This window comes from Pyrgilauda ruficollis, unplaced genomic scaffold (assembly GCF_017590135.1).
Source record: "Pyrgilauda ruficollis isolate IOZ18807 unplaced genomic scaffold, ASM1759013v1 scaffold49, whole genome shotgun sequence".
In the NCBI taxonomy this organism is placed as follows: Eukaryota; Metazoa; Chordata; class Aves; order Passeriformes; family Passeridae; genus Pyrgilauda; species Pyrgilauda ruficollis.
In genome coordinates, this window is record NW_024526488.1 from 2,836,432 (window position 1) to 2,863,713 (window position 27,282).

A 27,282-nucleotide genomic window follows, 5' to 3' on the forward strand; every position below is an offset into this window, starting at 1 on the left:
AAAAATGTTTTTGCACAAATAGTTGTAGCATTACTTTGAATCCAGAAGGATTAAAATAATGGGTGTTTCAGTAAGAATGTACAATACATGTTACTGTAACAACACTCTTCTACATTTATACAGAAAGACTGAAAAAGTGAAAATGTCTAGTTATTATTTATCTTCTGTAGTCAGCACTCCTCAGAGCATTTATTCTCAGACAGACTCCAAAATAAGGGCATTTGTCATTGTACTGCAGACATAAAGCTGCTTTGGATTTGATCAATTTATAGTTCAGAGGGGGTTGTTTTTTTGCTTTTCCATATGTAGTCTGTTGTTGAACAAGAGGTAAATTAACTGCTAGTTGTTAAAGTATGTGAAGTTACCATTACTTATGCATATGAAAGATGAAGTCTGATGAGCAGTGAGTTTGGCTATGTAAAAATATCCAAATATTCAAATATTCTCAAAATATCCAAATATTATCTAGGTGAAAGCAGATTATTTAAACTGGAAATAAAAATTTCATATACATGAATTTATAAACCAAATCAAATGCGAAATTAGATCTACATAATGAAAATAATTTCTTAAATAGACTTCAAATATTAATAGTGAACTGCTTTCCTTTACATTAGTTCCTGTTTAATTATCCTTTTATCCTTTATCCTAATATCATGGTTGCTATTAACACCTGCATTAAACCTTATGTAGGACTCAAATTTTAAATACCTATTAAGGAGATGCAAATAATCCTGTTGTCTTCTCAGCTGTTTATGGAATTCAGAACTTTAGTCTGTGAGACACCAAAATTCTACCTTGAATCTTATTTATAATCTAATTATCAATCTTAATTAATAATCTTTACATTTATCTTTAACTGTTACCTGGTTATCTAAACTAGTAATGCAACTCTGTTAGGATTTGTTTGATAATACAAAATACTGGAAGAAAATAACCTTTCTGACGAAGTTAATTGATCTTTACAGTACAGCCCCATGGGAAGCTTTCAGACAACTCACTGGAACCAAGCAGACATTAAACAGGTGACCATTTTATTTTAGGGGGAAAAGTGAAATAAAGGAAAATGTTCTGAAATTACATGGCTAGTTCTGCTGTTCTATACCTAGTTGACTATTTATAGTGCTGCAATAAAAATGGTTTACTTCTTTTCATCTTGAAACAAAATGTTTTCATGATGAGAGTGAAAAAACATGGTAAATGGAAGAAAACTACAAATTGTGTTAAGGTATTGAGAATGTAGAAATGAGCATTAAAGGAGCATGTCTCAGGATCTTGAGATCTTCACTCCAAGTGGCAAAACACAGTACACACCTGTCAGATTCATGCACATATCTGTGTATGTATGCATCAGTTACCTCCAGTGAAAATCATGCAGGCAGAACGTTGTTTCCAAGTGAAACTTAATCAAGAAGTTCCCAGGAGCTCCAGGGCTACAAGTGTTGGGGTTGCTGAGGCTTGGAAGTTACCACTGAATTGTTTTCATTAAGGGCAGCAGCTGCATACAGTAAAGGGTGATCTGCTTTGTAATTTATTGTCTTGCACTAGAGAAAAGAAACTATGTACTTGTAATAGTCTACAAGCTGCAGGAACCAAAAATACCCAGAGGGTATAAAGATCAGTGATAAGCAAATGAGAAGAATCTCTCTTACAGATCAAATGACCAAAGACAAATGACTCTTTCCTACTTAAGTTGTTATTAATGGTACTCGGACAGGAACCAAAGAGTCTGCCACAAAGCATGTGAAGAAACTGTCTTTATGAATGTAATGACAATGCTGCTGTCATCTTCAAGCTGCCATGGATCTACTTATTGTAGTGTGATTTTAAAGTAATTGAGCCACCTCTCTCCTGATATTAAAGTACATACTCTTGTATGTCTATTACTTAGCAGAAAATGCTCTTTAATACATTAAAATAATCTCTGCACTTACAGTATTACCAAGATTTGATCTCAAATACTTCTTTCAGATGAGCTTACAGGACCTTTTCAGTAGACATTTGTAGTTTCTATTTACACGAAATACCATTCTGATTAATAAGAATTTTGCATTAAGTGTTAAATTATTCTCTTTGTGTTTCAGGGAGAGTCAGCAATCACCAGAACAATGGCAGAAAATGTATGGCAGATGCTCTGGTAATGAAGTGTATCACATCAACCTGGAAGAAAGTACATTTTTTGCAGAGTATGAGGGGAAGAGCTTCACATATGCTTCTTTCCATGCACATAAAAAGTATGTTTATTTTTCTTACCAACTATCAAAAGTTCAAAGAAATAATTACTTGTTTTGCTTGCAAGATAGCTCTGCACTAAAGTCACATTGATCTGTTCCTGGGTTTAAGTATCTGGCCTCTAATATTTCTGTGAGTTGGAGCTGGTCAGGTTAAAGCTTATGTTCATTCTGTACAGCCCATCTTACTCTAAGAGAATAGAATATGAAAGATAAAAAGAATAAGCTGGACAACCAGAAAAAAAGGGCACCTTTTGGAGGTTTTTCAAGAACACCAATCCTTTTCCAAGTCCAAAACAATCTAGAAATGAATGGGTGGGAGGGTGTGGGTTTTTTTTTTTTTAAATTTATTTAGGACTCAGCTGGAAATCTGGCTTCCTTTGTGTCTTGTTCATATTATGGAAAATGTTCAGTTTAAAGGTGTCACATGGTACATTCTGGTGATTGTTCAAACATAAAACTTTTTTCTGTTAGATGGTAACATACCTGCTTTAAGGTCTAGATGATGCATCACTTATCCAGTGCTGCTCTGTGGGATGAACGTGCAAAATTAACACAAATCATGTGTGTTTGTATATATTTGATAAAATAAGCATTTATCAAACCCTAAATGCTAGGTTTATTCTCATTTTTAATCAAGGAGAGAAAGAGGGGTTTTTTTTGGCTGTAATTCCTTATTTTCTGTCACTAATCAAATACATTTTTAAGAATTAATTGCAAAAATGAATTATGAAAATGGTTTCCATTACTTATAAATAACGGAACAATTTAACATGATTAATGTTTTTTCATATCGAGTATCCATTTTTCTACCAATATTTTTCCCAAAAAGGACTATTCATCTGACAGAAAAAATCAACTAAAACAATATTAGGAGAATATAATGGGCATTACGAAAAACACTCAACTGCCTAGGAATTCATGAGCTCATAAAATCTGCTTGATTTGATGTGGCCTATTTAGTAGAATACATTTTTCAAACATCCTTGTCATCCAGAAAGCTGCAAAGGTTCATAATGTGCAAAGAATGAAAATATACCTGAGGTTCATTTTTGACAGTGGAAATTTTGGTGTTTGCAGGACTATGCAAAATGAACCATGCCTTTCCTTTTCTAATTAAGGTTTGGAGTCTGTCTGATTGGTGTTAGAAAGGAAGATAACAAAAACATTTTGCTGAATCCAGGTCCTCGATATATCATGAGTTCTACTGATATATGCTTTTATATAAATATCACCAAAGAAGAGAATTCTGCTTTTAAGAAGCAAGAAAAGCATAGGAAAAACCATGAATCAAAATTATCTTATCATGGAGCTTCTAGGTTACCAGTACACAGTATAATAGCCAGCATGGGTAAGTAAAAAAAAAAAAAAGATTACATCACAGCTTATTCTTATTTAATGAGTAGTACATTTTAAAGCGTCTTCCTAAACTTTTAAGAAACTATAATTATGAATAGAAAGAATTAATATAACAACTTCAAACATTTGCCCTCATATTCAAAAAAAAAAACCACAGAAAAACAACCAACAACCAAACCAAACAAAAGAAAAACGCAGAGAAAAACAAACAAGCAGACAAACCAAAACCAAAACCCCCAAACAAACAAATGGAATTTGATTCTCTTTTACTCACCAAGGTGGAATTAAATTGCTTAAGACTGTGGTATAAAAAAGTAAAAATGAAGTGTATGCAAAGCAAAACAAATGGGCAGATCATATGAGTACTTCTTTGTCATTCATACCTGATTGTTTATAGCGAGTTTTCATGAGCTTCTTTAATTTAAAAAACACCATAAGTAAAATCTGCAGGTTGTTGATGCATATTGATATGGACTGATTATATAAGGTGTGATTTAAAAGAGGTAGTTAACAAGAAGACATAGACTAATTGTCAGGAAGAGTGTTGCTTTCCTTGAGTACAGTTGAAGTATTTGTTTTATTTTAATGGAATAAACACAACCAGCATAGTGTTGCTGTCAGTCCTTTGCCAGGCAATCCCCAGTAAATCCAGGAAAGTCGTTCAAACGTTCTGAGCAGCTCTGAGGAGATGTTTTCCCTGCCCCTAGGGACGGTGGCCATCGATTTACAGGACACCGGGTGCCGCGGGGCCAGCGGTGCCACGCTGGCCCTGCCCGCCGAGGGGGGCAAGGAGGGCAGGAGGCCCAGCATCGCCCCGGTGCTGGAGGTGGCAGACTCCTCCTCCCTGCCCACCTGTGACCTGCTCAGCGACCAGTCAGAGGATGAAACCACCCCGTCCGACGATGAAGTGTCTGCAGGCTTTGAGTACGTATATTAAATGTAAATGACATGAAAAGTTAATACTATATATAAAAAGCAGCGATAATCCTTTTTGAAATGCACATCAATCTGAGCACTTCTAGGAAGCAAGTCCCATGAAGTCTAATTATGGAATTATTTCCATCGAGGAAATGCTAACAGAATGCCATAAGCCTACTTTGAAATACAAAAACACCCAACAGATAAACTCCTCTGTTTGCTGGAGATGTTCTCTTTGCAGTTATAAAAACTGCAGTCATGTATTGCAATACATTCATGGCATATTCTAGGGCCTTTTTTTTCTTTTTGGTACTTTCTGTAATTATTAAGTGAGCACTCAACAAATTTGTAAACAGATAAGTATTCCTGTCATGAGAATGCAGTGCTAATCAGATCATCCAACAGGCTTTTGAATGGCTGGGGCTGGGTGTGTGACTTCAAAATGCAGGAATGACAAAAAAGCAGTACAGGACAAAATTACCACATCTAATTCAAAATGCTTGTTAGTGTGTTACTGAAAGTAATGATGCATTACTCAGATAAACCCAGAAGATTCAATCCTGCTGTGCAGATGAACAATTATGTTTATTGGGGTTGCTGACAGGGGCGTTAAAACTGAAATACACAATTAAGCTAGTGCCTCAACCAGCGGTTTTCCATCTCCACCAGTAGCAAGCGTGAGAAGCCCCAGGGAAGATTATCAAGATCCAGAGAAAAAATTAGTAGGACAAGTCATCTTAAATGTGCAGACTGAAACAGCAGGATTTAAAAGGTCTATAAAAAAACACTAAGGCAAATTAGAAATTTCACATCACTGGGAAGAGGATTTGCCATTTAGAATTTATTTCAGCCATTTTGAAAGTACCTTATTAAAGCTAAAAGGTAATGACTTCACTCATTCTTGGTAAATGTTTGGAAAAAAAAATTGGAGAAGGAAGAGCAGAAGTGCAGTTATTTCTGTTTTCTTTCCTTCCTTTTTTAACTTAAAAGTTTGTAGTTCAAAACACTATGACAGCACACTATGGTACAACAGATTATTTTCAAAAACCCAGGCAAAATTCCTTCAGTCCCCAAAAACATGGCAGGTTTCACGAAGTTCTGTTGAACTGGCTGCAAGATACATTCTTTTAACCTCTGTTAAACATAGTTAACTTTGTGTACTTGATCTAAAACTTGGACTTATATATAAACATCCCATAAAACAGCTATTGGCAGCTGTGTTTTGGTAATTTGCTGTACTGAAAAACGTTTTTTTTCTATTTTAGGTATGCCAAAGGCTATCCTCCTTACTCTCCTTATATTGGAAGTTCTCCCACCTTTTGTCATCTTCTGCATGAAAAAGTACCCTTCTGTTGTCTAAGACTAGATAAGGTAAAGGGGGCTTCTGCTACTGGATAATCCTGCATTCTCGTTTGTCTCTTGCATCTGAGCAGAGCTAAATTCTGATTTCTCCTCAGAGATGAAGTCTGTGCAGTGTTTGCTGTAATACTGTATTCTCTCCTCCTTTTCTTCAAGTGTTTATGTCTAACCAGGTCTCTTTTGGGTCATCTGATACAATATGCACATCCACTGAACTTGTTTCTTACTTTGATTTTAGGGATGCCAGCATAACTACTATGAAGATGCCAAAGCCTATGGATTCAAAAATAAATTGATTATAGTTGCAGCAGAAACTGCTGGAAATGGCTTGTACAACTTCATTGTCCCACTCAGAGCTTATTACCGACCAAAGAAAGAACTAAACCCCATTGTATTACTGCTGGATAACCCGTAAGGAAAAACTTTTTTTTTTCACCTTCTGATAAGTTTTAAACTCATTTTACTGTTATTCAATAGATGACCCCTTTTCACATGGCCAGCTGAAAATCAAAAACATTATGGCACACTCATCTTTGAGAAAAGTTAGTGACAAAAATCATACTGCATGTTCACTGTCATATATGAAATTGACCTTTTATTGACTGTTAATGGCCATAGTAAACTTAAGTGTTCTTATTCTTCATGGCCAATGTCTCAGCTAAGCTTTTTTTAAAATTACCCCCAAAAATATGAATGTTACTGCTAAAATTAAATAGCTTAATAAACACTGTAAAAAGCAAGCTGTATAACAGTTTCACAGCTACATGACAGCACTAACCTACTTAACACAATGCACTTAGTAGCCTGGACCAGTTAGGTATATTTTTAATAACTACACTCAAAGATAAACAGTTCTTTAAGCCAAAAGGACACCCACCGACACATTTTATCTAAAATTATTTAAAGCCATGGATGAAATTTTAAACCTGCTGTATTGTTTTTACTTTTATATCTCTTGGTGACTGCTGGAATTTTCCACATTTACTTGATTTTAATATTTCAGACAAATTTGCTTATGTCAAGACTGGTTCATTTATAATCTGATAATTAATTAGTTTTTGGGGTTTTTTTGCAACACTTTGGTACAGCTCAGCTACTTAAAATCACAGTTTGAAAGACACAGAAATGGAGGTTACCTGTACACAGAAAAGAGAACAAGCTAAGAAAGCAAAAATGTCTTGTAGGTTGTGATTCCAGGGCTGACACTTCCATTTGTGTACATCTGTTCAGTTTAAGTGATTTTTTGCTACAAAGACCTGCTGTGAAGTGTCCCACTTTCCCTCAGGCAGCTCCTTAGTCACCTGTGTTGGCAAAACAGAAGGTTTTTATGTAGGTACTATGGCATACAGTGCATTACACAAACTGAGAAGCCTAAATGAGGCTAAATCACTTCCACTGACAGTGTGAGAGCAAAGATGGGCACAGGGGGCCCTCTAGTGCCAGCTCCTTTTGCCAGCACCGTGCCCGGCTTCACACACTTCAATGCTGTTGTGACACTTTATAGCTAAACCCACTTTTGGTTGATTAACGTGAAGTAAAAGCTCTGCTTGCTAATTAAACCAACACCTTTACTGTTTCTCTCTATGCAACGTTTGCAGTGACTCCTCTGAAAGGGAGTAGGCTTGAAAGCAGTAGGTGTCACAAAACCCAAATGATGATTTGATTTCCACTTTACATTTTAATTAAGCATTGTTGATGCTTATTTTAAGTCCTCCTGAGACATTCATTGGAGTATAACTTAGTAGTGTGTCTTTGACGTTACTCATTTGTTCTTACATTTGGAATTGTCCTGTGCCATAACATTTCTGATTTTAGAGGTGCATTTATTAATATAAGCATGTTAATTCTGATTATTCTGTATGATCACAGCAAACTGTTGATTCACAGCTTTCTGAAAACCTATTTCCTGCTTAAACTGACATAATAATGCCAAAGTTTAAGAAAGTTAATTTTTTTTAAAAACCCCAAACTACCAGTTGGTTAAAATATTTTCGAAGAGATGCTGCTGTTGTGATACTGTGTTTCATTTTGTAATTCCATCTGCTGCTTAGGCCAGATATGCATTTTCTGGATGCAATCTGTTGGTTTCCAATGGTTTACTACATGGTGGGCTCTATCGACAAGTAGGTGAAATAACTGTTAGCAAACTTACCTTTGTAGTCTCAGTGGTTTGTTGTGTGTCTCGTCATTGCATGTTCTGGTGGGTTTGTGTTGTAGTTGGAGATGAGCTTTCTGCATGCATAGTCTGTGTCTGTGTGCTGTAATTTGGGATTTCAAATTTCTGATTTATAAAGGAGCTCATTAGGGAAAAGCATGACAGGGAACACAAGTTAATATGTTCAAAAACATAAGATTAACACTTACTAAGGTGAGTTCATATGCTTCTACAAATGAACAGGTTATAGCCCTGATTCTAGTGTCAGTCTGTACTGAGTTAAAATTTGTTGGAATTCATTGACTCAGGTTTTGTAAAGATAGCTACAGGATGTAAACAGTCTTGAATGTGTCCAAAAGTCTTCATCTTCCACTACTTAAATTATCACTTACTCCTACATTTCTGTCTTCACCTCTGCTAATATATGTTTATGGATATAGGTTTAGCAACAGAACTTTAATGTGAAAATCAGGCAGAAACAAGAGAAGAGCAAGGACTCATGAATATTTTAGTAAACTCCTCTAAGATTGTAGATTGTAAATTGAAAGAAAACTGCTTCACTACATAGTGAATGCTGAACTGGGCTGCAAGCCCATAATATTAATTCCCCCCTGTAGAAATCAAAAAGCTTATTTCCTGCTTATAATAGTGATACAGGTACAGGTTTAGCTTGGTGATACTGAGTTCTTGCGAGGTTCACAAAGAGCCCACAGAAAGGTTGTTTACTTCACATTCTTTCCTATCAAGCAAGAAAGTGTCACAGGCTATTAATATTTACTGCTTTATTAACTCTTAATTACATAGTAATTATACAAATAATTCATAATGGCAGAATAATTAAATTGCTGCATTTTTCCCAACCTGGAAATGAAACGTGAGATAATTTTAGTAAGGAGGCAATATAAAAGGAAAAAGACAAAACCCAAATGGCATCAAAATGTATACTCAAGAGGGAATACTCAAAGTATTCAAAGTAATTAATAACTCAGACGTTAACCTGTTTTACTAAGGTAAAAAAATTGAACTTTGTTTAAATTTACTGAGTTTATTTCAAAATGGAAATCGCCAAATCCCTCCCTAATGTGTTTTGTTGTTCTTTCAGAATTAAATGTATTTTTGAAAAAAATGAAGCATGTAGTCTTTGGAATAAGTGATTATTCAGAATTCAAAGTTCACAGTAATACCAGCATGAACTTCTGCATCTTTTCTGATGCAAAAATCACTTTAATTCCTGATGCAATAAGCAACTGTAGTTTGTAGAGGGTTTTTTTGACATCTGTTATCATCAATAAGAATACTTCTAGAAATGTTGTTCATACATATTCCCTGTGTTTTCCTCATCATGTTTTTAAATCTTCTACAACTAATAGATCTGATCATCTATAGATAAGAAATACATTGTAAAATATGCAAATTTTCCTTTGTTATTTAAGGAGTATAAAATACATTCTCAAAGTACCACCTACTATCTATAAGTATCTAAAATGTTTATCATTTGGTTACCAGCAATTAAACATCATCATCTCTGAGAGAAAACCACCAAAGGAATGACTTTCATTTACCATTCTTTTTTTGTTAGAAGTAGATGGCTCACAAAAAAACAGCTTTACAAAATTCATAGCAGAGATGCACTTCATCAAAAGATATCAAATATAGGTACCTGTCCCCCAGTCCTTGGGTAGGATTTGAGATCTGTAACTGAACAGATTTCACAGTTGTGTAGAAATCTAGTCAATCTTGAGAAACCTTTAGCTAGAGGCACCTGAGAATTAGAATTATAATACTTTCACATTCGCATTTTTCAAATTCTCCACAAACCAGCTGATTGTAGCTGCTGAAATAGGAATAGCTGTTGAGCTTATGAAACACTGAAGTGCAGAAAATCTGGGTATTTCAGAATATGCTGCTATTTTCAGGGATCAACTGAAAGTCTGAAAAAGCAGAAGTAGAGATTACTCAGAAAAAAAGTTTGGACTTCTACTTATGCACTGCAGTTGTTTATAGATCACATAAAATCAGTTTTTTTTATGTTGTAGTCAACCATCAGTGATATTGCACAGTTTCCAAAATAATGGTATAAATTCTTCCAAAATAAATTGTTAAAAAACCCACCACACTTGTCAAAAAGTGCTTAGGATCTATGGAAAATGTTAAAACAGCTGAAGCATGCTTCATTTTGGAAACAAAGCTACAAGGCATGATGAGAACTGTAACTCAGCTGTCTGTGAGTGTTTTCTGTGGTTGGGCTTCACACAAACATTGTCCAGCTGTGCACAAAGTTCTGCTGCTCTGCAGCTGCTCATAAAAGCATCCTGAGAGTATTCCAGCTTATTTATTAACATTTTGAAACCAAAATAAATCTGTGGGAATGAGCAACCAGGAGCATTTATTCGGGTTTTTCTATTGTCAGATGTAACTGCAATGGAGCAAATTGTTGCAGTGGATAAGGCCAAAGTGTTCCCAATTAACTGTTAAAGGCTTATTTAAAAAAAAAAAATTGAAATAAATGTATCATTAACAAAAGAGAGGGACTGTAACAACCTACTGAAGTAGATTCTATATTCTATTCTACCAATTGAGATGTTGTCCTTGATTATATTAGAAGTTGTTACGTAGCTGATCTGCAGAGGCCAACCATGGCTAATCTTTCAGGTGTTCCATATTTAAGTTGCTTGTTTCTTTCTCCCTCTTTCTCTTCACAAAAGCCTAGATGACTTATTAAGGTGTGGGGTCACCTTTGCAGCTAATATGGTGGTGGTGGACAAGGAAAGCACGATGAGTGCCGAGGAAGACTACATGGCAGATGCCAAGACTATTGTGAATGTTCAAACCCTCTTCAGGTAAAGCTTTTTTGCACTCTAGCTACACATCCTCATTATTTGTGAAACACTTGATGCCTCTTGTGCCAAGAACTTATTCTTTTTTTATTCTACTTAAGTTTTCCCTTCAATGAATTTGTGTCTTACATGGGCAAACTTTTCCCCACCCTGCCTAGCAATTCACTTAGAATCCTGAGGTATTCTCTTGAAAGCTCAGATGAAGTGCTTTGCATCCCAAAAACAGATAATCATTTTACAAGTTAGCTGTCAGGTTTACAGGAAGGAAAAATAAAGTTACTCTTGAAGACTTGGGACAAAAGATAGTTGAGAAAAGAAAATTCACAATAATGCTAATACCTATATGAAAAGCAGATCCTTCTAACGCTGAAAGGTAAGCACTGAATCACTGAAGTTAGTCGTAAGTGTTCACATTTTGAATATTTAGTTTTGCACAAAAGTTAGGTTTTTAGGCACATATATACAACATTACATATGACAGTAACATACCAAGAGTAAAGTGTATAATATGATCAGTCTAGTAAAGAGGCTGAGGAGGCTGTGATGAAAATGAGATTTGCTGTTCCTTTTGAGAACTCCTCATTAAAGCCTTTGTACTCAATATCTTGGTTCAGTGAGTATGAAGAAAATGTATCGCTTTGAGCTGAGAAAAATATTGTTTTCTTAATAAAAACACCCCAAAAATCTCACACAAAACAAAACACAGTACACAATCAGCTGTGAAATGCCTTCCTGATTTGGGGCTTAAGCCTAGCACTTCCTGGTGTTCATTCTAATAAGACCTGGAATGAGTCAATGTTGCTTTTTTTACAGTTACCTGTTTTCTGTGTCAAACTTTACTCAAAAGACCAGAGAGAGATGCACAGTAAAAGTGGTTTGAATCCAGTGGTTTAGAAACTCCATTAAACTACAATGGAGCTTTGTTTTTGTAAATGCAGCTCTGTGAGAATGCAGTTAAATCCTCTTTGCATTTCTGTATGTGCTCAAAGGAAGCAAAATCTGCATTGCACAAGAAACATTAATTCTGTCTTTTTCTAACATTTCAGTTTCTGAATTTGATACTTGCACAGATGCATGATTGATACTCACACCTATGAAATTGGGGTTGAACCTATAATTGAACTTTATCTGTGCATCACTCAGATCTACTCCTAACCATAGTGCTAGGGTACTCACGAGGTTTTTCACCTATATCAGTTTTTCTGAAATACAGTTTACCCCCAAATGGAAAAAGGAGTTGTATCAAAAGTAAAACTTCTAAACTAAAACCAATTGGTTTCTCCCCTAGTTGTGTTTTATTTTGTAACAGAGAAATTACGTATTATAGGTATCCCATTAGATGTTACTGTACACTCCTTCAGTTGTCTTGCACACTGTTTGCAACTAGATGGCAGCTTTAACTCATGTACAAACTCTGTGTCTGATTCAGTATTGTTTTAATACTGCATATTTACAATCAAAGTAAATGAAAATAAATACTTCAGTTTAAGACTTAACTACACTTTTTCATAAAACTTGGTAAACTTTCACAAATAGTGTATTGTATAAATTTGTTTTCATTTTTTTTCTCCCCTAGAACACATATAATAATTTCACTGCATTTTTACATTATATAAGAGTTGTAGAAATAAGTAAACTTTGGGAGGAGGCATAAGATAGTGGCATTTACCTGTTCTACAGAATAAACTACATGCATTGCACTAAGGTAAATAGTTTTCTAATAACCTTTAAAACATACTGAAAGCTTTTTCATTACTAATGAATACCTAATAATATCAGAAAGTAAGGAAGGAAAGACTGGACATGGTAGAGAGCAACAGCACTCGAAACCAACTGTGGTGTTAAAGGGGGATTTTAACCCCTGGATTTAATATGCTATTTTCAACGATACCACATCATTGACAAAGATTCCACTTTGGTCTCACCAGGGGAACCATTCACAGGGTACAGGCTGATCTAAATGCCCCTGGTGTGAGTTACTCAGGCCTGAAAAAGCCATGCCATTATTCCCTGATTTACATAATTAGCAATCCTGCTTTGCCAGGAGAGTGTGCTCCCCACCCTGGAAGGCAGAGGCATTGTTTATAAGGACAGGGTTATTAGCACCTTTAGGGCTACAAGCTGTGCCATTCTAATTAAAACTGTGACACAGCCCTGACGTACCTGACATAGGAGTACAGAAGTGTGACTCAAATGGGCACACTGACTAAGAACAAGTTATCAAAGCTTAAAAATAAAAGGAGAAATTAATAGTCTTGGACTACACCTTAAGATGCTTTTCACTTTTTAAAATTAAAACAGGAGGCCAACTACTGAGTCCCTGTAGACAGGTGTGAGCCCTCCTCAGAAAAACAGCACATTTCCTCAGGCAGTAAGTCTGTGCCACTATAAAGTTTTATTAGTTAACCTCTTAAAGGCTGTTTCAAATCCTGCAGGAAGCCTGTTGCCAGCAGTACACATAACAGGTCAGTGTTTTGGCTGGTATCTAGCTGTCATCACCAATTTAGAGATAAACCAAATGAGGTGCTGTGATGGCATTGCATTATTTTCTGGGTTTATCCTTGTGGTTTGGGAAAGAACTACATGTCTCTCTTGCTTGTCTGATTCCCACATATGAGTTCAGTAGCAAGCCATGCCTTCCATCAGGCTGCTGGGGGCTTTGTCTTCCCCATCCAGTCCTTTCTTACTAGAATGGGGTACAAGAGAGGGATCTTTGCCCAGAAGGAGCCTGCTCCAGTGATAAAAGCTGGAGTGTGCCTGACACCCAGGGCAAGATGCAATCTCCCCCTGACTTCCTGGAGAGCAATTTCCCCTAATTCAGCTGAAAGGCACTCGTAAGTAAAGTATTTTACCAATATCAATTTTGAAACTGATTTCCTAATATAAATCAGTTTTCATATCTTGGTGAAGGATATGAAACCATCTTTAAGAGAAACATAACAGCCTGCACTTTTTCCTGCTGTTTATATTTTATCATGAGATTAGATTTTAATTTCCTATTACTCCTAATTCTGAATTCTCTACTGTTAGTTTTCAAATACAATGTGTGATTAACACATGTTGGCAGATAATCTGGATATACATTTCCCTACATTTAGGCTTTGTTTGAATTGCGATTTTAGTGATGTTTCTCTCTGCAAAAGTGAGGGAAAAGGACAAGACTTGCAAAAGGGTGCACTGAATTCCATTTGACACTAACTTACCAAATGCTGCTTCCATGGAAAGTGAGACAGAAGCCACATCAATGATGTAACTACAAGTTATCAACTGTACTCAGTTACCTTTTGCTGAATGTAGATAAGAAGCCCCAGGGTCAGTGAAAGAGGCTACAAATGTGCATCTCATTTTCTGACACAAATCTGTAGAGGAAAGATTTAAATAATATGTCTTCTATTCCAACTTGTTTTGTATTTAAATAGTGTAAACTATGATTTTCTTTCTGTTTCTTGAAGCCCTGAGTGCTGAGGAGGGGCTCTTGAGTCTGCTGCTTGAAAATCTGTGTAATTCAGCCAGTTCACAGTTGAGCTTTCTTCACTGCTTTTAGTTACTGGAGGCCTGAATTGGTGTTAAGTTATAAATATTTGGTATATGTAAATATTTCAAAGTGAGAACATAAGTATACATAAACATACATTTTCTCAGCGACTCCCACAAGTGTCACTTTTCATCTATATTGCTCAGACTGTAGTCACAGCATACAAACAGATCTCAAGAAAGAAGAACCAACTGGAAGGGGTACATAAATGGGTCATACTTTACATGCAAACAGGTACTAAGTACAAGCTTTAAACTTTTGCATTTTTTGTTGTTTCCTATAGATTTGTGATATTGCACCAATTATTAAATAAAAAATAATGAAATTAAGTTGTTTTTTTCTAGTATTTAAGTATTTTGTGAGCTCAGTGTGTGCTTCTTGGTGAATTCTACAGAAAATGTGTTGTACTTTCCTCTGCTGTTGGACCAGCATTTCACTGGGCCCAGACCCACCAGAGTTTCAGGAGCTTCACTTAAAACACAGACACGAGCACTAGCTGCAGCTTTATGTAGAGCCTTACATTTGTGAACTGTTATGATCAGAAGTATAACCATGACATTCTTTTAAACTGTAGATTGTTCTCCAGCCTAAGCATTATCACAGAGCTAACTCACCCAGCCAACATGAGATTCATGCAGTTCAGAGCCAAAGACTGCTATTCTCTTGCTCTGTCCAAATTGGAAAAGGTAAGGAGATTTGCCTCCTCCCACCCTCAGTTTAAATGTTATATTTTTATTACTTTTTCTGATTTTGTAGTAAAGATTTCAAAACAAGTGAAACAGTGAAATGATTTGTGGTTGTAGAGCTACTGTAAAAGATAATTTGTTTTCAAAGATTTGCCCTCATTTAAGAATAAAGTTTGTTTTGAATTAATCATTTTACAATATAATATTAATCAACCAACTCTCTAGTGGAATTTGCTCAAGGAAAATGAAATATTTTTGGATAATTAAATATTTAGAGCTAATGTTGTTGTCCACGAGGCTGATACAGGCAATTAACATGGAACATCTTTTAACTGACTAAATGCTTAAAACATACAGCTTTTATTGTAATGTATTTTTTAATTCCTCTTAGTTTTAAAGGCACTATAATCATGTCTTCTGTACACATTTCTGTGTATCTGTGGGAGATATTGGCATTAATGGGATGGTTTGAGAACAGTAATTGTTCTCTGTCAGAACGATGCGAGGGACAGCAACACTACTTAAATGTTAGCTAAAACCTTCATATTCTATATGTATATTTGGCATTTTCAGATTGTGGAACTGTGGCTGTATGGAGATAAATTTAATCTGCTTGTTCAAAATACGGTTACTTAAAACAGGTGGAGCATAGGAAGTAATACTGTGCATCTGTTTAAGTCTCTAAACTCAAAAACAATCCTCTTTCTCACAAATCTTCCCTGATGATCTGACCTACCCACCATATTCTGAGTTTGTGAGAGACAAATAATATCACTGTGACAGTCTTCAAGGACAGAAATCCTTCACTACATTCTTTTCTTTCTCCCAATCAATCAGTATGATTGCTGAGTTCTCTCGTGTACCCTCCCAACTGGTGCACCTCAGATATCTTACATATCTTGGTAAATTTGAACTCCTGCCAAAAGCATTACCATTATACAGATTTAACATATAATTTGCATTTCCTAGTTGTACCATAAATTTCCTAGATTTTGGGGATTTCACAGTTCACTATTTACTGTACAATATTCACATAGGTTATTTTGATATATACTTCATGGAAAAGAGCCTTTCCATAGAAACTTACCTTCCCAGTGTGGTTTCTTACAGAGGAATTGAATGCTGCAAAAAATGAGCCTGTGTGGATGAGAGGATAAAGATGAGAAGTAAATCTTTACTCAGCTGAATATCACACATGTACTTACTTACACAAGATGTAAATATCTGGGTGGCCTTTAGTGACTTCTTATCTTGGCATGAGGGCTTGATCTTGTGTTTAGGTGGTGTTCTGACAGAGACATAGCCTGGAGAGCTGTGAGGAAACCAGACAAACCTTAGAGAGAAGCTGTTTGTGGCAGGAGGCTCAGCTTTGCTGGGATAACGCCACCCCCACTACCCTTTAAGGTTTGCCCCTGTGGCTCCTCCACTTCCTCCCTCCATGGTAAATCCACAAAGGATAAGCTACAGCTGGCTGGAATCTTTCAGGGCAACAAGGGCCAGCAGCTGGCTGGGGCCTTCAACACTGTGTTTCAACCAAGCTTAATGTCTTGCTGTACTGTGACTGACAGGGATTTTGAAATTGTTTGTTAACATAGTCCCTTAATCCGATTGCAGTTGGATTCTGGAATTCTCTGTGGGCTGTCTATGCAGTGAAACCAGGATTTTTATCTCAGTTCTTTCTTTCTGTACATAGGCTCCTTAATTTTTCAAGCAAATATTCTGGAAATACTTAAAAATATTTTAACTTCTTGACTATCTTGTTAATTTATTGTGCAAAAGTTGTGAAGATAGGTTGGAAACTGAACATTTAGTAAACTTCCTATGCAAACTATGCTCTGCTGAAAGAGAGGTAGATAAATTATCTTAAAGAAAGAACATTTTCTTCATTGCTCTTGCAGTTGCCTGCTGTTAATATTTCCCAGTCACTTCATCTTAACATTTGCAGGAAGAACTTCACAGGTGGTGCTGTAGTTCATTTGATGTTTCAGAACTCCCTCATGCAAAATGAAAGGCAATTAAAAACTCCAGTAAAAATTACCTAAAGCAGTCAAACATACAGTTGCTTGTTATTTCTGCATTAAGCGCCTCATTTTCAGAAAGACTGAGAGTGTCAGGCAAGTTGCCTTGAGGTAGCAGTGAAACACACTTGCAAAATTGGCTTTTCAACCCAATGGGCTGCAGAAGACAGATACACAAATCAGATGTCCATCTGCTGTTGCAGCTGCAACTTTTCTCATTTTAGAGATAAATAAATCTGACAGTAAACTCAGCACTGACATAGGAGAAAGCAGTGGCCTTTATACAACAGAGAAAAGGAAAAACAAAACACCCACACTCTAAAGTTGACATCTGTGTTCTCTATTTGTCTTGCATAAGAAAAAAAAATGAGGTAACCACTCCCTCTTTCTTGAGAGAAAGGCTTTGTAATGTTTTGGATAGGATTCAGACTTCAGTTTGCTATGGTTTTTTTTCCAAGTAAATATTGCAGGTGTTATTGATAAAAATTCTAAAGCTGTAAGTGATCATTTTGAAACAAGTACAAGTTCTTATGTCTTTTAATCAAACCCAGTCCTGTGATTTTGTATCTTCCACAGGGATAAGCACATAGATGTTAGGTGAGCAGAAATCTATGTGGATGGCCCAGTATATATGCAGTGTTTTACATACAGCCAGGTTGCTTTTTTAACCTTCAGGATGGGGCCTCCTATTTCCTGTCTCCATTTTTTTTTCTTTAATATAATTCAGGTATTAATCAGATTTTAATTAAGTAATAAAAAACAATAATGACCTATGAGTTATAAAAAGAGATTGGTACCTCTTATTATTGGTGTCTTATTTTACATAGATCTCTAACAATTTACATAAATTCTAAAACTGTACGAGTAATTAGCACACAAATTTGACTGTTGAACTGACAGGTTTTTAGGAAGTTGTTCCAGATCAGCACCAGAAAATTTATTTGTTCTTTCCTAGAAAGTAGGATTATATTTCTCACAAATCTCTTTGAAGCAAGAATAAAGGAAAAGCAAGGCTGTAGAAAAGATGGAAGGAAACTAAACCAGCCTGGTCCCATTGTATGAGGGTCAGCAAGGCCAAGGGCCAGGTCCTGCCCTTGGGTCACAATCACCTCCTGCAGCACTGCAGGATGGGGCAGAGTGGCTGGAAAGCTGCTCAAGGATGGGGGTGCTGGTTGACAGCCTGAGCCAGGATGTGTCCAGGTGGCCACAAGGCAAATGGCATCCTGGTCAGTACCAGAAAGAGTGTGGCCAGCAGCACCAGGGCACTGATTGACCCCTGTGCCATTCTTCCCTTTGTACCAGATTCTGTTCATGTTTCCCGTTCCTAGGAGACTTCCTGGACCAGGATGACAGTCCACTGTCAGCACCAAGGAATTGGAGCAGGTTAACAGGAGCTAAGCACAGTTCATATCCCTCCATCCTTTTAAAACTGATTGGGTGGAACATGCCCATGCAGTTTGAGATGTGGTGACAGAATAACATATACATTGATCAATGTCTTTCAACCTGAAAAACTACACCTGTTGAACAAAGGTGCTGCATACTTGTAGGAAGAATCTGTGTTGAGAGTAAAGAGATTTGACACTTCTGACTTCTTTCAGGATAATATCTATTTCATGTTTTTGTTACAGTCCTTCCATAACCAGAATTAAAAATGTTTTCTGTGTTTTAATTCCTTAACAGAAAGAGCGGGAGAAGGGATCTAATCTGGCATTTATGTTTCGACTACCCTTTGCTGCTGGCAGGGTTTTCAGCATCAGCATGTTGGACACACTGCTTTATCAGGTGAACAGTAATGTGACTTAACACAAGTATTGCCATCCATTTTATTGTGCTTAATTGCTAGATGACCCTATTTTCTGCCATAGGATCCATTAAAGTGTGTCTGTGCTGGGAGCAATCAATGGCAAAAGACAATGGAGCACGCTTGACATCTTAGTTCAGTTATCAATCCCAAAATCACCCTATGACTGCACAAAATCTGACGTTAGATAATGTGATGCTGTTAATTTACCTCTCCCCAGTCAAATAGCTTTGATAAGGCCTACATAAATTACAGATTGTATAGAAGAATAATACTTGTACTCTGCAATAAAAAACACAGTGCCCATTCCCACATATCATGTCCCTAACAGAAAGGAACAGAATTACTTTAATGTGTAATTTATTAATCTCCTGCATTTGCTGATAAAGGCCTCAATTACTGTATAGTGTCCTCTCCTCTTACTCATGCTGACTAGACCTGCAGAGGCCCTGCCATTACACTGTAAAGTAAGTCGTGCTTGTCCTTGCAAGGGATGCATTGAGTGGTTACAGAGAGACAGTGGGGGAAGAAAAGGCAGCAATTCAACCTTGTGGCTCAGAATCCAGGAAGTAGTGATGACAGTGAGAATCAGGGAAGAGCACAGCTTCAGAGAATTGAAGAAAAAGTATCAGAAAACACAGTCAGGGCAAATGGAGGCAGTAGTTGCTCGTTTCAGGGTAGAAAATAGGCCAGTATTGCTCACTCTTTAGCAGTGCCCACGTTTCTGCACACTCTGACACACCAGGATGCCCAAGGAGCAGCCCCCAGCACCACCCTGCAAGGATCAAGGCACACAACATGAGCAGGAACACCACCATGGCCCACATCATCCACTCACCTGAGCAGCCTCCTGCCTTGCCTGTACCTGGGGATAGCCTGTGGAGCTTTAGTACTCAGGTGGAAAACATCCTTGCAGGGAAATGAATTTACTTGGTGATTTGGTGCATGAAAGGTGTTCTTTCCTTGCAATTCTATTTCCAAATCAATTTTCTGAAGACAAATCCAACATAAATAGAAAAATTCCTGGAGCTAAACTTTTCTCAAGAAACCATTAATATATAAACCAGTCATGTATATGGGCATACATATTTTAAGGTTCTAGAAATAAATGTATTTGCATATAAAACATCTTAATAATCATGCCCCAGAATATCAGCATCACACACCACAATATTAAAAAAGAAATATAGTAAAATACAGTAAATAATATAGTAAATTAATATAGTAATATAGAAACAGATCTGTTAATCATCAGCAGCCCCCGCCAGCACATAAATGACTTCAATATTTTATATTTGCTCCTAGACATGAATAATCATGTAATGACTTGACAGAATAACACCATTCCCCAGAAAGTGTTTGAAATAAAAAGCCTCACATGCTCATTGTCACTTTAATTCCAGCTGTCCTTCATTTGAACTGTTACTGCTCATAGGTGAACTGCCATTTTTCTAGAATTACCTTTCTTACTCCAAGTTAGAAATTCTATAACAGCTCTTTGTTCTTTTTCATAGTCCCATTTTCTGTCTTTTTCTTCTGCAAGAAACAGAGCAAATTACATGGGGAACATCAGGGTTCAGCTGGTGCTTCCCATTATCGGCTGAAAGAAAAGCCTTCGAATTAGCTTTAGGACAGTGACTGAAAAATGAAAACTTGGTCTTGCAAATCCTGATGAATAAACTTGTTAATCTAAATTAACTTGTTAATTTATGAAAATTCCATGGCAGAAATGATGCTGCCAAGACAACAAACATGTTTAATTTGCAAACAAATTTTATTTGAGATACTCCTTGGTATTTAGCCCATCACGACTGGGAGATTACCAGTACAAAAATTAAAATAGTTGAACCATTATGTATCAAATGAAATCCATCTAGCTTCTGAGTTTGAACAAATCCAGATTCTGTAGCTCTAAAGGATTTCTGTAACACCTTTGTGAGGTATTTCTTTGTGAAAACCTCTTGGTTAGCTATGCATTTGCATGAAGCCAGCAGAGCTAGGGTGTGTGCTGCATTCCAAGGGCTGCAATGCTGCCCTGCTACACCTGAGTGAGTACAGGTGCAAAGAACAGCTTTTCAAAGAAGAGCACCCCCATGGCCCTGTCATTCCAGCAGCCCAACCCAGGAGGAGAAATATTTGTGATTTTAGCTGCTTCCATGTCCGTTCCTGGTCTTAGTCTGCACTTCTACACTAAACTAAATTTCTGCCTTTTAACCAACAGCAACACACTGTTTAGCAGAGCAACACACATATCAAGCCTGAAAGAGCCTTCAGATTATTCATTTGAATAAAGTAATAGCAATGTCACCTCAGAGGGACCCAGTGAGGACTGCAGAGCCATCTAACATCTGCCAGTGTTTCTTTTGCACAGAAGAGTTCATTATAATTTCACACCTCGTAGGGCTAACACCTCACTCCACTGACACATCCATCTTTGCTTTTCCCGTGCCTTGTTATGCCTTAGTCTGCTGAATCTTGTACATTCATTGCATGCACATGCAGAGCCAATTTAGGAAGACTTCCTTTATGTAAGTAAATTCAGCCAAAAGAAAGGGATAGGTATGCCTACAGTGATTAAGATACTTAAAGAGATGGACTGTAAACACAGATGTATAATTCCTTTGGAAGTCATACATAGTGCTAATGGTTGCCTACTCCTCTGTTCATTAAAGATTTTTTTTTCTTTCTTTTCTGTCTCTCCTGTTAAAATATCTTGCAGTCATTTGTGAAAGATTATATGATTTCTATCACAAGACTTCTGCTGGGACTTGACACCACACCAGGATCTGGGTTTCTTTGTTCTGTAAGTTATTAAAAAAAAACCCAATCAGTACAGAGTACCAGAGAAGATTCTGTACTGTCTGCAAAATACTTCAACTTTCTTTGTATGGCATTTCCTTTTGTGAAAGTTCAAGGAAGGCCATCTGTTTTCTTTTTCATCAGGGAGAAAATGAGGAAATTAAACAGAAAACATACCCATTTTTAGTTCCATAGAAAAAAAACATCTCCCTGAGAAAACACAATGCATTCTATTCAGTAGAAAATTGGAAAGTCAGGAAAACACAGGAATAGTGCATTTTATATGAAATAGCAATGGCAGTTCAGCAACCAGTGTAAAAATTAAGCATGTAAAAACCAGGAAGTACTACCTGTATTGTGCAGCCTGACCAGGGCTATCTGCCAGTCCCCATTCCTGTGGGCAATAAAGGGCATGAGTAGTTTTTACATAAAGATCAGACGTATTAAATGACTAGGAGTTGGAGTTCAAATGTAATCTTGTTATTATATATGTCAGTATTTCCCAACGCAATTTAACTGTGTATATATGCACACAAAACCACAATGGTAGTAATTTTTACTAAAATAAACCCCACTTTTCTGTTTCCTCCCACACCCATTATACTCTGGGTAGCAAACAGATCACTACAAGTTGAGTTATTTACAAGTTGCTTTGTGAAAAAGTATCAGTGATAGTTTAAAAAAAGTTGTTTAAATATAAATTATGTATTTCTTGGCCAATCATTAAGCTTCGTTACAGTGAATGTAAGAACACTTGGAAGTACAATTGAATCTTTAAAAAGGAACTCATAAATCTCAAAATAAAGCTAGGAATGAAGTAAATGAGCTTCATGTAAGACTTCTTATGCCATTTATGCTTAGTGTATTACTTTCTCTCCTCGTATTCAGCCTGCAGTCTGGTGGACAAAATTCACATTCAGAATAACTCATGCACTCCAGTCTGTCCACACCAGTTTTTTATTGCTGACAATATTTAGTTTATTCATTTATATTTTAGTCAAAAATAGACACTGGGTGAAGGCTGCCATGTAAATTTTAAGTAATCTTAAACTAAGACCAGAAATTCATAATTCTAAACTGCTTCCACTACAATGTCTTCTAAACAAGGAGAAAGCAAAAGAAACAGTCTGACAAACTCAACAGAAGTTGCAGATTCGCTGTATAGCAAATGGGATAATTACTACAATGGGATAATTACCAGCTAGTGTTTAGGTTTTTTTCCATGAGTAGCATAGTGAACAAATGATAAATGCTCAAGAGTTAAAGGTCCTCCCTCCTATTATTATTTGCTCAGATGAAAATCACAGAAGAGGATCTGTGGATTAGGACATATGCCAGACTGTATCAGAAGCTTTGTTCCTCTACAGGAGACATTCCAATTGGAGTCTACAGGACAGAATCCCAGAAGCTCACAACATCTGAGGTGGGTCAGTCACCGTGCTTTCTGTGGCTTTGACTGCAGAGTGCACGAGGCCTCTGCTGGCACCTGGCTGGTCACACAGATCCGGGATGAGCCCCAGGCTCCAGCAGTGCCCAGAGCCAGTGGACACCTGGCCTTCGGTTCCTGTGCTCACCTCCTGGGAATGGGTGGGTGGGAGCCAAGGGGCAGCTGGGCACGGCCAGGAGCGGCTCAGGAGTGGGCTCTGCTCTGACCTTGCTGTGCTCACTAATGGCAGTGTTTGTACCAAACCCTTAACCAGGCCCTCTGGACTTTGTGCTAACAATGCCAGCACCGTGTCTCAAAACAGGTGCCATTTCACTGTGTCACTGTGTCTCAAAACAGGTGCCATTTCACTGTGTCACTGTGTCTCAAAACAGGTGCCATTTCACTGCTCATGTGACCTTCTAATCCATTCTCTTGTTGCTCATTTCTAGTTAATGTTATTCAAAGTATTGTGGGATCTCTCTAAATTTAGCTGCCAAACAGTGGTAATATTTTATATATGTATTTCTGTGTTTGCCACATAAATTTGTACATTTCTCCATCTCTCTGTTTATAAAAAATGACAAAAATACTTTTTCCTGGCTATTTAACATACTTTTTTTGTTTGGGCAGCTTTAATTTCTGTCATGTATTATCCGTTTGTTTACATGACCATTAGTACTTCCATCTCATTAAACCATGGCTTTCAAATGCAACAGTGAGCAACAAGTCTCTCCTTTATTCTGAAATACTCAGACATAGTTTAAACTAATGTCCAAGATAGGTAACTTATATTTTGTTTTCCATATTTCAGAAAAATATTAGAAAACATTCAGGCATATAATGCTTAATGGCAAGATTTGCTCTTGAGGAAGTACATTCAGCTGAAGTTAGTTTTATAAAAGGGTGATAAAAAGATCCCATCCAGTTCATGGGAATATCTCTTTGTGGACCATCACTTTCTCTGCAGGTGGCTTTTACAGTTTAGGCAGTGGACTCTGTCACTGCAATCATGTCTTTTGAACTACAGCAGCCTTAACATAATCCATCAAAATAATTCCTTGGAGAAGAATATAGTCAGTCTCACTGCTAATATGAAAAAAAGGTCTGTCACAGCCTTCCACAAAACAGAGGACATACCAGATTTTAAGAATTCATTAAATAAGGATAAAATAAATTTCATGGCAATGCTTTATTCTCACATTCAGGGCTGGCTCTTTAACTTCAGCTCCAAAAAAAAAAAAAAAAAAACCAAAAAGAATGAGGAGTTCTGCTATTACTTCCTATCAACTTTCACAAGTAATCTCACAAAGAATTTGAGTTAAATCAGGTAGAGGATTAAGGAAGGGCGGATGGAGAAACCTCGTAGTTGAATTTTCAAATTGTCAGGTGTTGGACAAATGTGGAAGAATGGCACTCCTCCTTTATTAAGTGAAGAAAATGCAGTTGTTGATCTTTCTAAGCTCAAGTCTCTGAATGCAGACCTTTAGGGGTATTGTCACACAAATACTTGTGCAATTTCGTTTAGTGAGTCAGAATTTGTACAACCTTTCCCCTCTAGAGAGGGCAGGGAAATCTCCCCTCATCTACCTATTCCCCAGAATACAAAAGAGCAACATCTTGTTCTGCATCTGTGGCCTTTATGGACAGAGACCTACAAACACAGAGATGCTGAAAGCCCTAATCTTTCTGCAAAGTGTTTATTTTGAAGTGAAAGGAATTTTTTACTTGTTTCACTAATGAAATATTAACATGGGTTATCATTTTAGCTTCTCAATACATTAAGCCAGAAGAATGTCATTGGGTAAGATCTTTAAAATGGAAATAAGAGAAAAGTAGTTCACTCTTTTTACTCGGGAACTATGAACTTATAGCCATAAATTTGAAGGTTTATAACTCAGAGAAGATTCAACATGATGATCAATTTGAGTTTAAACAGACATAAGAAGCCAAATTTGTACTGCACATACCTGGATGCTGTCAGGTAATAACATGGATAACTTGAGTCACATGGACAAAATATGCCAATATATTTAATATGTACAGTTAAATAATATTTAATAGGTACAGTTTATCCTTTGGCACTCCCTTTTTCACTATGCAAATGAGAAGTTCTCACTTCACTGACAGATACTCATAACTTCTTTAAAAATAAAGCAAGTTTTTAGTGACTGAGTAACTAAATAAGAAGTGAATCTAGCCTGCCTCTCAATGACTATCACACCTATGACCCAAACCATTTCCACTACACTCAAAAGTATAAAAAAGAGATACTAAATCTTTTTTCATTACCTGTATGGCTGCTTTTCTGTGGCTCCTGTTTAATAGTCCCTATTTGTTTCTTTAGATTCACTTCTGTTTAAATTGTCTTTTGTTTTCCTTTTCCCCTTCCTTTGTCAGTCACGAGAAATGGCTTCACAAGTAAGTATTTGCTTATTGCCTGCCTGTTTCTGGGTGTCCTGGTTGAAGCAAGCCTCACATAGTCACACAGCTGCTGGCTTGCTTGTTCTCCCCAAGGTGGGATGGGGAGAATACTGAGAGGCTGAAAGGGAGAACTCTCTTAGGCTCAGGTAAAGGCAGTTCGATAACTTACATAAAAGCTGTGTGTGAAATCAAAGCAAAGAGTTTGTTCACACTTCTGATGGGCAGGGGGTGTTTGGGCATCTCCAGGAAAGCAGAGCTCCCTCAAGCATACCATTCCTTCATCTTCCTGAAGCTGTTCCTGCAGAGCAAAGCACCCTGGATAAGGGGTCAATTAGGATCAGGTGTCCTGGTTGTGTCCCCTCCCACCTCCTTGTGCTCTCCCAGACCACTTGCTGCTGGGATGAGTGAGAAGCAGAAAATGCTTTGGCTTGGTGTAAGCCCCACTCAGCACTAACAAAACCATCCCCATTATTAACACATTATCATCACAAATCCAAAACACAGTCCCATGCAAACTGCTGTGAAGAAATGTAACTCAATCCCAGCCAGAAACTGTACATTAGGGTCAATTGTGGGAGTAAAATCCTCAGAGCAAATGGAACTGTGCAATGGATCATCCTTGAGTATATGGATCTTAAAGCAACACTGTTCTGGACACAAACAGCTTTAAAATCTGAAAGCTGACAGACTGGGAATTTCAAAGATGCCCTGTGGAATTCTGGTTCCTTGTGCGTCTGCTCCTGTTGAATTCTGAAGGTAAAAAATCATCTTTAAAGTGAAAAGATCATGTGGTGAAAGCCTTAAGTTTACAGACATTAAATGCTAGTGGAGCAAAATTCCCAAGTTTATCACAAAAGGAAAATATGGCTGTACTTAACAAGGGTTTAGACAGCTTTTGGAGCAGAAAAGCATTTCTAGAGCCCTGGATGCAAGTAGCATTGTTTCAGAGCAGTAAAATTTAGTATAGAACTTGCCGTAAGGTAAAAAATAAGGCACTGCTTCAGAATGGAACAGCTGGAACTACACCTTCAAACTATTTCACGTCTTCCACGCAGCTCCCAGGGAGCAGCAAGGTAAAGGAGCAAAAATCTGAAGTTAATCAGTGTTTGGTGTAATCAGCACAGATATGTCAATTAACATCATGTCAAATATGTACACTGGTGTGTCTGTGACTACATTCCCATTCCTGCCATGTGTTGACCAGCCTAATGTTTAGATTTTAGGGCACGAAACATTCTATTAGAGCATCATGCCTGAGTAGCTCACAGCTGTCTGGCAGCACAAGTGAGCAATCACACCCTTCAGGGCACACAGTGATATGTGAGACAGGAACCTGCCTATAAAAAACAAACAGCAAACAAAACCAAGGGTTTAAAGGCAAGTGTGTCACTCCTGTTAAAGGCACAGGAGTGACACCATGTCATCAGTTATGCTTCTCATGCATTTACCTACTATGAAACAAGAAAATGAAATTCAGTGAAAACAATCAAGCCTCAAAGTAATGATAGTTAAAAAATATTTTTAAATTAAGTTCAAGACTGGTTAAAACAGAGGGGGACACACAGAAGTATTTTGCACTGGAATTTTATCTTCTGTGTGTTTAATAGCTGCCACTAGCAGATACATTTTCATGTTATTTTGAAAGAGAGTTTGGGCTTTGATTTTGCTTTGTCTTTAAAGCTGAATTTCTTCCTCTTACTTACAGCAAAGGGCCATTCTGCACAGCTTTCTCAA

At 37.1% G+C, this 27,282-nt stretch overlaps 1 protein-coding gene across 1 annotated transcript in view; it reads left to right on the plus strand.

Moving 5' to 3' along the window:
* Positions 1–27,282, plus strand: part of KCNT2 (potassium sodium-activated channel subfamily T member 2) — a 116,053-nt gene that overhangs the window by 80,837 nt on the left and 7,934 nt on the right. The window contains exons 16-27 of the mRNA XM_041479624.1: positions 969–1,025; positions 2,085–2,234; positions 3,353–3,582; positions 4,298–4,514; positions 5,774–5,879; positions 6,106–6,278; positions 7,919–7,990; positions 10,728–10,862; positions 14,969–15,080; positions 18,782–18,883; positions 21,622–21,705; positions 22,996–23,124. Of these exons, the coding sequence (XP_041335558.1) occupies positions 969–1,025; positions 2,085–2,234; positions 3,353–3,582; positions 4,298–4,514; positions 5,774–5,879; positions 6,106–6,278; positions 7,919–7,990; positions 10,728–10,862; positions 14,969–15,080; positions 18,782–18,883; positions 21,622–21,705; positions 22,996–23,124 (1,567 nt within the window). The remainder of the gene's footprint in view (positions 1–968; positions 1,026–2,084; positions 2,235–3,352; positions 3,583–4,297; positions 4,515–5,773; positions 5,880–6,105; positions 6,279–7,918; positions 7,991–10,727; positions 10,863–14,968; positions 15,081–18,781; positions 18,884–21,621; positions 21,706–22,995; positions 23,125–27,282) is intronic.